The following is a 16490-nucleotide window of genomic DNA, read 5'->3' as shown; positions in this document are numbered from 1 at the left end:
TGCTTATTCATCCTACACAATGTGGTTTTGTGAAAGGGCGGTTGACCGCTGACAATTCCAGAGTATTTTGTCATGTGTTACAGGCCACCCGTAATACTTCCATTCCATTCTGTGTGATGTCCTTGGATGCCGAGAAGGCTTTTGATTATGTGGAATGGAAGTATTTGTTCTATACCTTGCGATGGTTCCAATTGGGGGATGCCTTTATAGATATGGTTAGTCTTTTGTATGTTAACCCCAGGGCCAGATTGAATGTGGACGGATATCTGTCTCCCTATTTCTCTCTGTCTAGGGGAACAAGGCAGGGATGTCCCTTGTCGCCCCTCCTATTCAATCTGGCCCTGGAACCTTTGCTGCGGCGACTAGATTCCTCTTCATATATTCAAGGTGTAATGGTGGGCCCCAATGAGGTGGGTCTCTCCGCTTTTGCGGATGATGTACTCCTCTATATCTCTAAGCCGGAGGATAGTCTCCTGGCTATTTTCAGTCTTCTCTCTACTTTTAGTGGACTTTCCAGCTACACCATAAATTGGGACAAGACAGAAGTGCTGCCCTTGAACTCTTATTGCACTTGGGCTATGGTTGCTCCATATGGTCTTACTTGGTGCTCTAGTGATCTCAACTATCTGGGCATTCATTTCTGTAATACCTGGCAAGATACGGTGGCCTTGAATGTCAAGCTGTTACTAACTAAGATCCAAGCACTATGTTTTCAATGGTCACCCTTACATTTAACATGGTGGGGTAGATTGGAGACTATTCGTATGATATTGACCCCTCAAATTCTGTATGTTTTACAGATGTTGCCATTACCCCTTCCACCTTCCTTGTTTAAGCAGTTGGACAGAATTTTGACTAAATTTCTCTGGAGTGGGAAACCCTCTCGCATAGCGAGAAGCCATGGAGTCAGGGTGGGGTCAATTTTCCACAGTTTTCTCTTTATGCCAATGCAGCCTTACTCCGAGGCGTTAGTAAATGGTTTATGCCTCAGACAAGTACCGTTCGGCCATACTGGGAGACACTTGAACGGGGTCTACTAACCCCTAGATATTTAGAGATTGTTTGCTTTTTGACTAAGGCTCCTTGCTTCCAGGATTGGGCGGTGCTTGCTGTTTCTCAGGAGGCATTGATAGATCTCGGGAGGACTTTACAACGTCTTATGTATACTAGTATCCACTCGCCTATCTGGGGTAACCCTCATTTTACTATTGGATCCCGTATGATATATTGGTCAACCTGGGTTGCATGTGGAATTTGGTATTTACGGGATTTATTGATCAGCGATACTTTGATGACCTCTCAGTTACAATCCGCTTATGTGGTGCCCTCACACCAGTTGTACCGCTATCTCCAATTATGTCATAGTATCTTTGCTGGTTTTGGTCCTGCCCTGGCTAAACTCCATCGAGGATCTTCTTATTTTGCTCCACTGTTGGCCTCCTGGAGTATTAAACCTCATGTTATGTCAGTGATATATGATATTTTACAGGTCTCAGGTACAACAAGCTCTCTTCCTAGTCAGAGATTGTGGACGCAAGACCTTCACTGTAACATTTCAGACTATCAGTGGGATCAGGTTTGGAGGTTCTGTAATAGACCCCTGCATTCAGCCTCTATTAGACAATCCTTGTTTTTTGTTCTTCATAAAGCACTTTGGACACCAGTTAAACAACAACGATCTTCACCGTCTTCCTCCAATGTGTGCTGGAGATGCCGGATGTCCGTGGGCACATTCCAACATATGCTTTTTGACTGTTCCCTTGTTTCTGGATTCTGGTCGGAAGTTGGAGATATTATGAGTTGGATTATCCCCTCCCCTGCTTCTTTGACTTACAACTTGGTGATATTGCGGTCTGCCATTTTGGAACCACCTCTTTCACGACATCATGCAGCTCTATTTGATATTCTTATTGAATTGGCCATCAAGTCTGTTCTGCTTCATTGGAAACTCCAGAATCAGATGTCAACATCCTATTGGTGGAATATGGTTCTCTCTGCTTATCAATATGAGTTTCGTGTGGCTGAATGCAGGGGTTCTACTTCAGTTTTTCAGTGTATCTGGTCTCCTTTGAAGCACTATTGTAGTGTGCTTCCTGTTTGACTGTACAGTGCTTCTCTCCTCTCATCTCCTTCTGCCATGCAACTATATTGCTTCCTACCCTAGGATATTTGTACATTGCTCTTGTTATTGTATGATAATCTCTGCCTTCTATGCTGATGTTACTGCTGATGCTTTTGACATTACTGGTTGCTTTGATTTGTTTTTCTGTTTGTATTTTTATTTTTGCTTCTGTTTTCTCCAATAAACATGATTGACTTAAAAAAAAAAAAAAAAAACACTGAATTGTAACTTCATCCCTCCATTCCTTGTGTATCGATTAGTCTGTAAGTCTGTCGGTCAACCTATCATTTTTAACTTTTAAATAGTATGTTTAAATGTATGTTTACTTTTTTTTATTGTAACTCGCTTAGCAAATTTGAATAAGCGATTCATCAAATTAAAATAAAACTTGAAATTTGAAACATACTGTGCATTGGGCATTCCATTACATATTCAATATGGTTCTTGCAAATGCTTGATCTTGTCTTAAATAAACTACTAACCTGAACAATTTTTTTCAGCCTCCAACAAAATTTATAAATTCAGGGCTACTTTTACCGAGTCGTTTCTTTTGAAATTTATGTGTTCTATCCTACTCAAACTTTGCTTTTGCTTTAAACAACTTAACTTCTAAGCTCTGAAATTCTGCTAGAAGTGATGTGTCAAACATATGCCTGAATTTTTCAAAAAACTCGACATCTGTTCTGAATCGGAACTTATTTGCCCATAACAGGACTGTCCCTGGATGGCATAAGTATTTCATTGTTGTTAATAACTGATCCAGAAATGCATGGTGGTACACAACATCAGCAGCTAAGATATAATCATAAAAACAAGAAGCTTGAGGAAAGTTTTGCTCTAGGTTTTCTCCCCACACCAATTCTCTCACATCAGGTTGATGTATGCTCCTTCCTTGTGTATTTCTTGATAGGTTGAATCTCAGATTTCCAAGTATATGGGGCTGATCAGTAGCAGTAACATAAGCCCCTATAAAAACAAAACAGAGGTGTAACAAAGGATTTTAATTTTCATGCCGTGTTCTTTTAGGGTATGTCACCCAACAAACTCAAAATCATCTGCAGAGAAGCAGAAATAATAACTTAGAAAATCGATTTCACTAGAGCCATAATAGAATAGCTTGGCCACTTTCTATTATACAGTACTTTAAACATTTTACCAACCTAAAATACTTGCCACAATTGACACCAATCCTGTTCCAGCACCAATTTCAAGTACCTTTCGGTCTCTTAATTCAAATTCTTTTTGGTTATCTTCTAAATATTGGCATAAGGCTGTTGCCTATAAGACAATACAAATATTTATCATTTGTAATCTTTGTCTTAGCTGTAATTTTAATTATATTTTGTAAACACAGACTTATCAATACATGAAAATTGAGTTTGAATCTCTAATGGGGGAAAAAAGACAATGTCAAAGTCACTTAAATGGCTAAGAAAGATGAAAACTTTGAAAATTGTCCTCCCTCAGTGCTGTTAAAAGTATGTTTATTGTGGTAGAATGTGTGCTTTTAGCTGCAGTAACAGAAGGCATTCCTTGGAGTATGTTTAGATCAAGGAGGAAAATAATACATAGAGATTATGGGGCTCATTTTCAAAGCAAAAAAAAATCTTAAAAAACCATCATAAAGCAGCAGAAAGACATATATCTCACACAAACAGCTAAGTTGTGCTTTTCGAAACATGGATTTGAGATTTTTCTCCTCAGATCATCCAAATTTCAAGGTGGTATGTTGGGAGCATGTTTTGGACAGGACTTGGGCATTTCCAAAACCTAGACATTTTCCTGCTATAATAGGACAAAATCAAAATATCTAGGATAAAAATTTTTTGTTCACTGCAAGGCTGCATTATTCTGTGGTGTTACAGATTTGGAGCAACAGTTTGTTCGTTTTGCTTTAGACTAGAGAGTTGCGCGGGGACAGAAATCCCCACCCGTCCCCGCCAAAATCCCACCCGTCCCCACCCATCCCCGTGAGGAATCCCTCTGTCCCCACCCGTCCCCGCGAGGAAACCCCTCCGTCCCCACCCGTCCCCGCAAGGAATCCCCTCCGTCCCCACCCGTCCCCGCGAGGAATCCCCTCCGTCACCATCCTTCCCTATAAACTTCAGAAAGTTATTTTATTTAATTATGCTACTGAATTAAAGGCTCTGGTAGAGACCCATTTACAAATAAGCAAAGAGACTTTATTAATTTGGAAATATTAATTGGGAAGAATACATACTTTGTAAATGGGTTTCTACCAGAAACTCTAATGTAAATATAAAATATAAATACTCAGCTGATGAGAACCCACAAACTGTCAGCTGAGGACTTCCTTTGCAGTTGGCCGGGGGTCCCTTTTGCCAAGCTTGGCAGGCAGCAGTAGCGTCCCTGAGTCACAGATGCTGGCATCTCAGTGGCTCATGGATGTTGTCAGCGACTGCTGTGCTTGGTGGAGGGGAGTTCTGGCCGTCTCTAGAGGAGGTCCTCTGCTGGCGGTGCTTGGGGATCTCCACCAGTCACAGCATGGGTTAGCAAGTACCAGAAATGCATTTCCTTTTCTTTTTAACACAATACAAAGACATCGTCTATATACATTTCCCAAAGCTAACATATTTTAGTCAATAAATTCCGTTCTTTACCTTTGTTGTCTGGAGACTTATTTTTCCATAAAGGTGGTCCCAGTTTCTTTTTTCCGCTTTCCCATCTTCTGCAAATTCTTATGTTGCTGTCCATTGGTTCCTCCTACCATGGTCCAGCATTTATCCCTTTCTCATCTTTCGTGCCTGCCCACCAGCCCCATGCCCAACATTTCTCTTTCTATCACCCCTCTCCAGCACTATGCCACATCTCTCCCTCCATTCCCTTCACCACTGTCCAATATTCCTCCCTCTTGCATCCCTTTCAATCTGTCCCATTGTTCCCTTGCCACATTTCTCACTCTCATCTTTTTCTTCCCTATCACATTCTGTACCTTCCTCCCTACGACCAAAAATTCTCCTCTTTCTTCCATTTGCCATGTGTACACAACCATCTCTCTTTCCCGCTCATTGACACACCCACACCCAATTCTCTCTTTCTATTCCCTCCCCCACCTCAGCATCTCTTTCCCTCCCTTCCTCTCTCGCCAGTTCATGACTTCTGTGTCCAAAAATGCACTCCCTTTCACCACTTCATTCGAGTCCAGATAACAGCAGGGGTTGGAGGCAGCCTGCAGCAAGCCATATGTAGGCGACCCAGAAGTCTTCCCCCGAAGTCAGAGCCGACATCGGAGGGAAGGCTTTGCATCAGTCTGGCGGTGGCTGAGGTGTCAGGTGGGAGGGGGTAGATACTGGATGTAGGAGGTGAGAGGAGACAGACTGTAGATAGAAATGGGGAGGGATCAGACACACTGCATGAAAGGGGAAAGATAAGACAAGCTGGCATGCCTGGGGAGAGAGAAAAAGACAGATGATGGATGTAAAGAAAAGGAGAGGGGAGGAAGACATTGAATGGAAAGGAGGAGAAGGGGAGGATACAGGTGGAAGGGAGGAAAGAGAAAGATGAGCAGACACTGAATAGAAGGGGGAGAAAGAGAAATGAAGCAGATGCTGGGCTGAAAGGGGGGGAAAGATGGGCAGATGCTGGATGGAAGGGGAGAAAGAAGGGTGGATGATGGATGGGATGATAGAGGGGGCAGAAAGGAGGAAGAGAGGAGACGGATCAGATGCTAGGCAGAAGCAGCAGACAGAGGGGCAGATGCTGGATGGAAAGAGGAGGAGGGGAAGATGCTGGATGGAAAGGGACCTCAGGTCAGCATCTGAATGGCCATGCAAGTCTACATGGGTCCAAATGGTGCCACACACTGCTAGACCCCCCCCAGTCCATTGTGCTTTCTAGAAGCCAGTATTATGGTGCAGCCTGGTCCCTGCTAGGTTTTCTCCCCCTAGATTGGGACAGACTGTGCTTTTGCCAGCAGAGACAGAGTGGTGAGCCTGCATGATGGCGCAAACTAGCCCCCCTCCCCACCCCACCCCACAAGTGTCCTCCACCCAGAACAAGATCGAATCTGGGTTCCCAGTGGCTGAGCAGTGAGCCTACCTAGGCATCCCCTACCGAGAATGGAACCAACTCTGCATTCCCGGCCTTTGTATGAGGGAGGTCTGGTGCCCCAGAGTAAGAAGACTTAGAGCAGGGGTGCCCACACTTTATGGGCTTGCGAGCTACTTTTATAATGACTAAGTCAAAATGATCTACCAACAATAAAATTTAAAAAAAACACAAAGCACAATGAAAGGCAGAGAAAATGTTAATTATTCATATTCCGGGTTTTTTCAAAGAGACTCTATGCAATGTCACCTCGGTAACAAAATACAAAAATAGACAAATACACCCCCTCCCTTTTTACTAAACCACAATAGTAGGTTTTAGCACAGGGAGTTACGCTGAATGCCTCGCGCTGCTCTCAATACTCATAGGCTCCCTGCGCTAAAAAATGATATTGCGGTTTAGTAAAAGGGAGCCATAGTGCAAAATATAGACAGCAGATATAAATTCTCAAAATAGACACATTTTGATCACTAAATTGAAAATAAAATCATTTTTCCTACCTTTGCTGTTTGGTGATTTCATGAGTCTCTGGTTGCACTTTCTTCTTCTGACTGTGCATCCAATCTTTCTTCCTTTCTTTCAGCCTCCTGTATGTTTCCTCTCCTCCAGACCTCATTCTCTCCCCCAACTTTTTCTTTCTGTCTCCCTGTTCCCCCTTCTTTCTGTCTCCCTGTCTGCCCCCTTTCTTTCTTTTTCCGTGCCCTCCTCCAAGCCACTCAGTTTGCTGCCACCGCCATCGGGGAATAGCCCCCAAGCCACCGCAGTCCCAAGCTTTCCCTGCAGAAGCGTCGCGCTGACCAGCATTCCGCTCCCTGACGTCAATTCTGACGTAGGAGAGGAAGTTCCGGGCCAACAAGGCATTTCTCCTCATTCCATCCAGCCTGAGCCCCATCTCTCCTTGATCCAGCATTTCCCTTCTGTGTTTGTCAGAATTACCATTCCACCTATTTTCCAGCATCACCCTTCTTTGTGTCCATCTCACCTATATCCCTATCTCACCACTTTTTCATAATCTTCATTTGTCTCTGTCCTTGTCTTTACCCCATGTTCACCATTTGCCCTTTCAATGTCTATCTCCCCGCCCCCCACTTTTTCAGCATTACTTCTATGTCTCTATTTCACCTCCCCTTCATGTCCCCTCTGTATCTCTATCCTTATTCAGTAGGTCCTGCTTACCCTTTCTCTTCTTTGTGTCACTATCTCCATTTTCAGCTTTCCCCCCCTTTTCCTTTGTTACTGCACCCGGTAGCCAGAATCTTTCCACCCTCCCTCCACTCCGGCCCAGCCCAGTATGAAATATTTCCTTTTGTTTCCCTCCCCTCTCTCTTTCTCTCTCTCTTCTCCTCCCTCACCCACGAGTCCTGCATCTGGCCCTCTCCCTTCTACCTGCACCTGGCAACACCCCCCTGCTCCGCGGCTCTCTTCAGCAACTCATCAGCAGCGGTGATCAAGACAAGCTGCCGACATCGAGGCCTTCCCTCTACGAGTCCCGCCTTTGTGGAAAAAGGAAGTTGAAACAAGCGGGACTCGCAGAGGGTAGGCCCCGACATCAGAAGCTTGTGTCGATCGCTGCTGCTGATTTGCCGAAGAGAGCTGCGGAGCAGGGGGTGTGGCCGGAAGCAGATAGAAGGGAGAGGGAGATAGGAAGGCTGTAGAAGCTCCGGAGCATGACACCGACCCCGGCCTGGATGATTTCTTTTTCAGGCTGCTGCTTCTGCTACCGCTGCCACCCCCCACCCGAAATGACAAAAACAGCCTAATGCCCCGCGTCGGCGTCTTTGACGTCGGGGAGAGGAAGGCTGATAGGCCCGGTAGATCGGGACGGCAACACGAGTCTATCACGGAGCCCGGGATGGGCTCTGCGATCGACTCACGTTGCCTTCCTGAACTACCGGTTGATCGCGATCGACGTGTTGGACACCCCTGACTTAGAGCCTTAGCGCACGAGACTCCCACGGGGATGAAAACAGCCTACCTAAATTCTGGTGATGCAGGCATGCAGCTTACAAGTCCGGCGTCGCAGCAGGAAATAGCCATGCTGAGCAGTGAGCTCAGCACGTACACAGATCAAAGCCTTGCTTGCTGATTGGTCCGGCGGCACGGCTATTTTGGATTAATAAAGACCATTGGATTTATCAGATGAGTTGAAAGACACTTTTTTGTGCACCAATCTGATTGGACATTTCCACTTTGCTCTTGCCTGTTTAATTTTTGTGGAATTGCTTCCCCTGTTTTATTTTGGACAGGACTTGGGCATTTCCAAAAGCTAGATAGGACAAAACCAAAATATCTAGGATAAAAATTGAGATGTTTTGATCTAGACCTGTTACAATCACAACTAAGTTACAAAAAGGTATCCTAAATGACTCTCTCCCATCTTCACTAAATTATGAAGTTGACAGTACAAACCAAGCTCTATATGATGGCTATTTCTAGTAGCAAGCAGGCCCCAGGAGTAGTCTAGTGGTCAGTGCCGTGGACTATATAGAAAGGGACTCAGGGCCATATCCCACTCTAACTGGTATACTTGTGTAGAAAAAGTGAGCCCTCCAAAACCTACTAAATACCTGTTGTATCTACATATACCGTATTTTCGCGGATATAACGCGCACCCGTGTAAAACGCGCACACGGGTATAGCGCGCAGAAACCACAATATTATGTATAAAAACTTTTGTATACCGCGCTCACGGGTATAACGCGCATGCTGCCCGACTGTCCTTTCGCCCGCCCCGACTCTCCTCTGGCCACCCCGACTCTCCTTTCGCCCGCCCCGACTCTCCTCTGGCCACCCCGACTCTCCTTTCGCCCGCCCCGACTCTCCTCTGGCCACCCCGACTCTCCTTTCGCCCTCCCCGACTCTCCGTGCGCTGTCCCGACTCTCCGTTTACCCGCCCTGCCCCCCCCCGGCAGGACCACTCGCACCCCCACCCCGAAGGACCGCCGACTCCCCGACAATATCGGGCCAGAAGGGAGCCCAAACCCTCCTGGCCACGGCGACCCCCTACCCCCACCCCGCCCGACGCCCGATTCACCCCCCCCCAGCAGGACCGCTCGCACCCCCACCCCGAACGACCGCTCGCACGCGCTCCCACCCGCACCCGCGATCGGAGCAAGAGGAAGCCCAAGCCCTCTTGCCCGGCCGACTCCCCGACAATATCGGGCCAGGAGGGAGCCCAAACCCTCCTGGCCACGGCGACCCCCTACCCCCACCCCGCACTACATTACGGGCAGGAGGGATCCCAGGCCCTCCTGCCCTCGACGCAAACCCCCCTCCCTCCCTCCAATGACCGCCCCCCCCAAGAACCTCCGACCGCCCCCCCAGCCGACCCGCGACCCCCCTGGCCGACCCCCACGACACCCCCACCCCCCTTCCCCGTACCTTTGCTAGTTGGCCGGACAGACGGGAGCCAAACCCGCCTGTCCGGCAGGCAGCCAACGACGGAATGAGGCCGGATTGGCCCATCCGTCCCAAAGCTCCGCCTACTGGTGGGGCCTAAGGCGCGTGGGCCAATCAGAATAGGCCCTGGAGCCTTAGGTCCCACCTGGGGGCGCGGCCTGAGGCACATGGTCGGGTTTGGCCCATGTGCCTCAGGCCACGCCCCCAGGTGGGACCTAAGGCTCCAGGGCCTATTCTGATTGGCCCACGCGCCTTAGGCCCCACCAGTAGGCGGAGCTTTGGGACGGATGGGCCAATCCGGCCTCATTCCGTCGTTGGCTGCCTGCCGGACAGGCGGGTTTGGCTCCCGTCTGTCCGGCCAACTAGCAAAGGTACGGGGAAGGGGGGTGGGGGTGTCGTGGGGGTCGGCCAGGGGGGTCGCGGGTCGGCTGGGGGGGCGGTCGGAGGTTCTTGGGGAGGGCGGTCGTTGGAGGGAGGGAGGGGGGTTTGCGTCGAGGGCAGGAGGGCCTGGGATCCCTCCTGCCCGTAATGTAGTGCGGGGTGGGGGTAGGGGGTCGCCGTGGCCAGGAGGGTTTGGGCTCCCTCCTGGCCCGATATTGTCGGGGAGTCGGCCGAGCAAGAGGGCTTGGGCTCCCTCTTGCTCCGATCGCGGGTGCGGGTGGGAGCGGGTGTGAGCGGTCGTTCGGGGTGGGGGTGCGAGCGGTCCTGCTGGGGGGGGGTGAATCGGGCGTCGGGCGGGGTGGGAACTATGTAGAAAAACTTTTGTATACCGCGCTCACGCGTATAACGTGCGAGGGGTATGCGCGGTAGGTAAAAACGCATATAACACGCGCGTTATATCCGCGAAAATACGGTAGGTGACACCTGGAGGCTTGATGGCTATTGTAGTGATGCATAGTGAGGTATAGTTGGGTTTGGGGTTTTTTCTTCCTGTTTCTGGAGGCATCACCAAACATATACTGATTGTCCAAGGGGATAGTGTAAGCGTTGTACCTGGGACCTTTTATGTGAATTTAACTGCAGTGCCCCTAGGATCCCTCACTGCTCTGAGATGTTTGGCCAGTCTACTAAGAATCCCAATGGCTTGTTTTTATGTGTTTTCCCTGGATCTTTTTATTTGAAAATGGTACCTAGAGAAATATGCACAGAGCACAAACTTGTCTAGAAAAAGGCAATTTTTGAAACAAAAAGATATGTTTTCCTGGTTTGAAAATCACCATGTTTGCCACTCGATTTTGGGGTATTTTTTCACAAAATGTTCCAAATTGGACTTACTGAATTGAGTGGCTTGAATAGCACTATTTATGAGTGGAGGCAATATTTAAAACATAAACCTCAATTGGACTTAGACATCATATTGAAAATTCCTACTAAGAGGAGTCCTGTTCATCTTGATGCTAGATCTGACCAAAGGGCATTGGCAGGTACCCCTCATTCTGACTGTCAAGGAGAAAACAGCCTTTACAACGCTTCAAGGCCTGTTTCAGTGTATGGTGCTACTTTTTTACTTTCAGAGGCTCATGTGATGTTTCAACATGTCGACTGCTTGCTGAAGTGGTATTGTGGTTATACGGTTGCTTATTTGGAAGCAATCCTGTAGCCAGGACCTGCCCACCAGGGAATGCAATGTCCTCTCGCATTGAGGATGTTTCTCTAGGGGTTTCTGCCCAGGAGGGAAGGGCTAGGACAGACATCCTAGTGGGAGATTCAGTCATTAGGCATGTAGATAGCTGGGTGGCTGATGCATCTATTGTCCACATTTGCTGGGTGCAGGACCTTACTGCTCAGTGCAGACTATTAAGATGTTTTGCAGCATTGCAATGGACTTATGAAGCAAATCAGTAGTTGCTTTAATGTGTTACATTTCAAGAACACCGCAGCAACCACAACTGGATGTCAGGGGGCACTGTTGCCTGTAGCAGTCACTATACATCAACTGCTTACTCTATTTTTAGTTTTAATGCTCAGATATTTTAAGCATCCTGTTTCCGTTCTGTTTCTTCCTATATGATCAAGCATGCGAGTGCAGAGCCTTTCAGAGAGCACTAAGCCAAGGAGATCAGATCATCACATCGGTGGAGAAAAAGCACTGTTCCCCCACACCTCATATGCCTCTCCTCATCTTATATAAACCCTTCCGGTACTCACTGCTTCCTGCCTGCCTTCACAGTATCTCTAGACTTCACCATTCTAGATCTGAACGGTTCCTCTAAGCTACTTGTTTCTCCTCCCCTACTCATATCCACTTCTTATGACATCATGTAAATATTTGAATATTTTACTGTATTAGCTGTAGAATCTTTTCTGTTTTGAATGATAAGTATTCCCATAGTTCCATGACAGTTTAAAATCAGTTTCAGCAACCATTTTAATATCATATAAAGCCAGTAATATTAAAGTAATTCTGAAATTCTCAAAATTTTTCCAGATCAATATAAATAAAGAGTAGTAAAAATGAAATCTTTTCCATTAATATAATAATCTTTAGTTCATAGGTGTTTCCTGAGATGATATAAATTCCTTAAGTTTATCTGGATCTTCAAACTGATGAAACTTTTCTTTGTATGTGACTCTCATTAGCACTGGGTAGTATAATCCATACTTAGCTCCGATGTCTTTCAGAGGTTGTCTGAGTTGTAAAAATTTCTTTCTGATTTGGACAGTCTCTTTAGCAAAATCTGGGAGAAAGAGCAGCTTAGAATCTTTGTATGTCAGATTTTTTGTTTCTTTTGCAGCTTTTAAAATATCCAATACTTGTTGGAATCTTAATAATCTCAATATTACAGGTCTTGGTTTTTCTTGATTTTGAGTTTTTTTCATTCCAATCCTGTGTGCTCTCTCAATTTCTATTGGACTTTTTAATTTAATTGGAAGAATTTTTAGTAATACATCTTCTAAAAGGAAATCATGTTTTCCCCTCAGCTCCTTCCTTTAATCCAATTATTAAGTTCCGTTTTCTAGATCTGTTTTCCAGATCTATCATTTTTTTATTCATTTCCTTTAATATGTCATGATCTTCTTTGTAGTTTTGTTGCATATGTTCAATTGTTTCCATTCTGTTTTCCAACTTGTCCATTCTGTTATTTAATATATCAAACTTGTTGTTCATAAGGTTCATCGCTTTCTTCATTTCAATTAAATTGAAATTAATGTTCCTTAATTCTTCCATTACTTCTATTATATCTAAGGCATCCATAGTCAAAGGAATCCTGCTGGGAGTCTATGAATCTTCTTTTAATCTTTTAGTCTTTCCTGCAGATTTAGCTAGACAGATGTACCCTGGAAAATCACAATTATTTTTAGAGGCCTTCGAGAATACCACCAGAAAGCAGTACGGCTATCTCTTTGTGAATTTAAATATCACAACACCTGAGGCTTACAGATTGAGAACGGATATCTTCCCTCCAGACTGGACAATGGTATATTGTGTAAAACCACAATCAGCCCGTAAAAGGCTATGAATACATAACCAGATGAATATTTGACTAAAAAAACTAAAACTAGCTTAAAAGATATTTGAAGCATTGAAACAAACTATTCAAATTCTAACAGCAGCAAAAAGCACCACTAGTCTTCAATATGCAGTGAAACAATTACTCATCGTACCAGATTTGTAGGAACATAAGCAGTATGAACAATGAATAGTGTGGACTTTTATCGTACTATCATCTGATTTTTTTAGATAAGTGACTGTATATCATTTGTCATGGTGGTGATGGGGAACGTTAGAAGTGCGATGATGGTTCCTATCATTTTCTTCATTCATACTGGAAAAATACAAGGCACTGAGCACTTCTTTCATTAATCATAAGTTAATACCTTTGTACTTTTGGTGGGGTTTAACACAGGCATTTATTTTAATTTTGAAGTCCTGAAAATTTTGATAAGTCTCTGCTTATACCCATCTTTCCAGACCACAGAAAATATTTGAGATTTCACATAATTCTGCATTTTCAGTTTGCAGCCCTTTCATTTGGATTGGCAACAGCCCCCATACTTTCACCAAGGTTATGGTGGTGGTTGTGGCTCATCTCTGGAATATGGAAATTTAGGTACATCCCTATCTGGATGATTGGCTGAGTAGAGCCCCATCTAGGCAGGACTGGTTGATGGCAGTGTAACAAGTATTGGAATTGCTCCAGCAGTTGGGATGAATTGTTAACTTCAAAAAGAGTCATCTGGAATGGACCCAGACTCTGGAATATCTGGGAGTTCTTTTTGACACAGCTCATGTTTTTCTTCTGGAACCATGCAAACAGAAGCTGCGATAACAGATCCTGTTTCTCTTGGTGATGCATATTCCTATTGCATGATATTTTCTTCAGGAGTTGATCGCCATGGGCCAGGGCACACATACATCCTCTTGAGGACACTCTTCTGTCTCAGTGGTCTCTGCAGAGGCATTTGCTTCAGATGCAGCTCCCATGGACAGGGACAGCAAGGAATAGCTTACCCTGGTGGCTTTAGGATACCTCCTTTTCAAAGGGAATACCTCTTTGAATATCGGAGTAGGTGTCTCCCAAGTCCGATGCCAGTCTTTTCAGCTGGGGAGCTCATCGTGGGGACCACTTGAGTCAGGACCAATGGACTCACCATCAGAAGAAGTGGTCCATAAATCAGCTAGAGTACCGGCCATCTGGCTGTCCTTGAAGGTGCTGGAAAATATCATCGCAGGCAAAGCTGTAAGAGTATTCTCTGACAATGCTACAGCAGCGGTGCATGTGAACAGATACAGAGGCACCAGAAGCATCCCTTTACGCCTAGAGGCTCAGCTGCTCTTCCAGTGGGCAGAAGTCCACCTTCAGACTCTTTCTACAGCCCATGTCACCAGAGTGGAAAATGTTCAGGTTGACTTCCTAAGTCGTCAGTTCCTGGATCCGGGGAAATGATTGCTCTCTCTCAAAGGGCATTTGATCTCATTGTATGCTGCTGGGGTAGGTCAGTGATGGATTTGATGGCTTTCGCCAGAAACTTGAAAGTGAAGTGCTTTTTCAGTCGAAGAGAGGAACCAGGAAGCATGGAGTTGGATGCGTTGGTCCAGCTTTGGCCACACAATGGTTTTCTTTGTGTCTTTCCCCCTTGGCTCATAGTGGGCCAGGTCTTTTGCAGGATCACGACTCATCCAGGTCTTGTGATCCTAGTGGCCCCAGACTGGCCTCACTGTCCATGGTATGTGGACTGGTATGTCTTCAGTGGGACAGGAGCTTGAAGCTGCCTCTTCTCAGTCAGAGACAAGTCCCCATCAAGAATCCACAGCACTTTGGTCTTGAACGCAAGGCTCTAATCTACAAGATGTGGTTATTGATATTCTCCTCTGGGCTAAGAAGCCATCTACTATAGTGGAATATTCTAAAGCTTTGAAGACTTTTCAATAGTAGTGTGAAAAGGATCAGGTGGAGCTACTACAGGCTCCTGTTCCAGTCATCCCAGCTTTCCTTCAATCCAGACTGGAGAAAAGCCTTGCAGTAGCCTCCCTGAAAGTGCTGGTGACTAGGCTCTCCTGTGTCCTGATGCAGAGTTGCAGGGTTTCACTGACCCTATTTTATAAAACTCCAGCATTTATTTATAAATTATTAATTCCGTATATTTCAAATAGAACACTGAGATCTAATGAACAAAATCTACTGACGATCCCATCTCTTAGGGTTGTTAATACAAGACGGCAATTCATTTTTTCAGTCACTGCTCCTCAAATTTGGAATTCTCTCCCTATTTACTTAAGGGAAGAACGTAATCTGGAGAAATTTAAGAGTAATCTAAAAACTTTTTTTTTTAAGGATGCTTTTGATAATTAGTTAACAATCTGCTGGTTAAAAATTCTCATTTCATTGTGTTTTGTTTTCCCTGCCTTTCGTTTTTTACCCTGATTGTCTTACTTTTCTTTAAGAAATTTGTATTTCACCCTCTGTTCTCCTTGTGTTTACTGTTTGTTAAGTATGTCTTTTAGTCCGTTTGGATGTAAAATTGTTAACGTTCTGTACTTTTCCCCAAAGATTGTAATTTTTTTTTTAAATGTTCATCACTTAGAAATGTGATTAAGCGATTAATCAAAGATTTTATTAAACTTGAAACTTAAACAGCTTATCTGCAACATCCTTTCCCTTCATGGAATCTTAACATTGTCCTAAAGGGCCTTACCAAAGTCCTATATGAGCCACTTGGAGTCACTTCTCTTTTGATCTCATGGCCAAAATTGTGTTTTTGGTGGCTATTGTTTCAGCGTGACATATTTCAGAGCTGCAAGCTCTCTCCTGTAGGGAGCCCTTCCTTAGAATTATGTGTCACTCTCCTTCCTGTTCCCAAATTTCTTCCGAAGGTTGTGGCTGATTTCAATGTCAACAGAAAATAAGAAAGAACTATACTATATATAATAAGTTAAATAATAACCCACAAGGGGAAATATAATAAAGGTCCCTAAGATAATAGCATCATATTAAAATTGTGGAGAAAAAAAGAGATCTCAGAGAAAATGCCCATATATTTAAGCACAATACTGTCCTGTATTCAGGGCCAATCACAACCACTGGTCTCCAGAAAAAAGCTCCACAAAGTCAAGTCACAGGTTGCCCATTATCACATAAACATATTTTGATGCACTTATTCTTCTTAAACAGAGGGATACCAGGATATAATACACAATATCAAAAAAACAATCCAGAACACTTCATAAATCTAAATTAAAAAAACAAAAAAGAAATAAAGCTAAGGCACATTAATGCTGAACAATTCAGTCAGACACGACAAAGGCCCCTTTCTCCCCTACCTACATGTATTCGACAACTTTCATTGTAATTATTTTGCTGATTGTCCAGCTCTTCTTATTTTAAACTGCCTCGAATTACTATGGCTTTGGCAGTATATAAGAATAAAATTATTATTATTATTAAACGCTATCTCAAGG

At 44.8% G+C, this 16490-nt stretch overlaps 1 protein-coding gene across 2 annotated transcripts in view; it reads right to left on the bottom strand.

The window, feature by feature from the left end:
• Positions 1–2437: 2437 nt before the first annotated feature.
• The window catches only part of METTL21C (methyltransferase like 21C), a 69808-nt gene continuing 55755 nt past the window's right edge, over positions 2438–16490 (bottom strand). Inside the window, exons 4-5 of one of the 2 annotated variants that reach the window (XM_033950332.1) lie at positions 3283–3400; positions 2438–3088 (exon numbers count right to left, since the gene is read on the bottom strand). In XM_033950332.1, coding sequence (XP_033806223.1) covers positions 2694–3088; positions 3283–3400 — 513 coding nt within the window. In that variant the 3' untranslated portion in view covers positions 2438–2693. The remainder of the gene's footprint in view (positions 3089–3282; positions 3401–16490) is intronic. The other variant, XM_033950334.1, reaches the window with a different exon arrangement.

The sequence above is a fragment of the Geotrypetes seraphini genome, chromosome 6 (assembly GCF_902459505.1).
Source record: "Geotrypetes seraphini chromosome 6, aGeoSer1.1, whole genome shotgun sequence".
In the NCBI taxonomy this organism is placed as follows: domain Eukaryota; kingdom Metazoa; phylum Chordata; class Amphibia; order Gymnophiona; family Dermophiidae; genus Geotrypetes; species Geotrypetes seraphini.
Note: the sequence above shows the minus strand (reverse complement) of the source record. Positions and strands in the feature narration are given on the sequence as shown.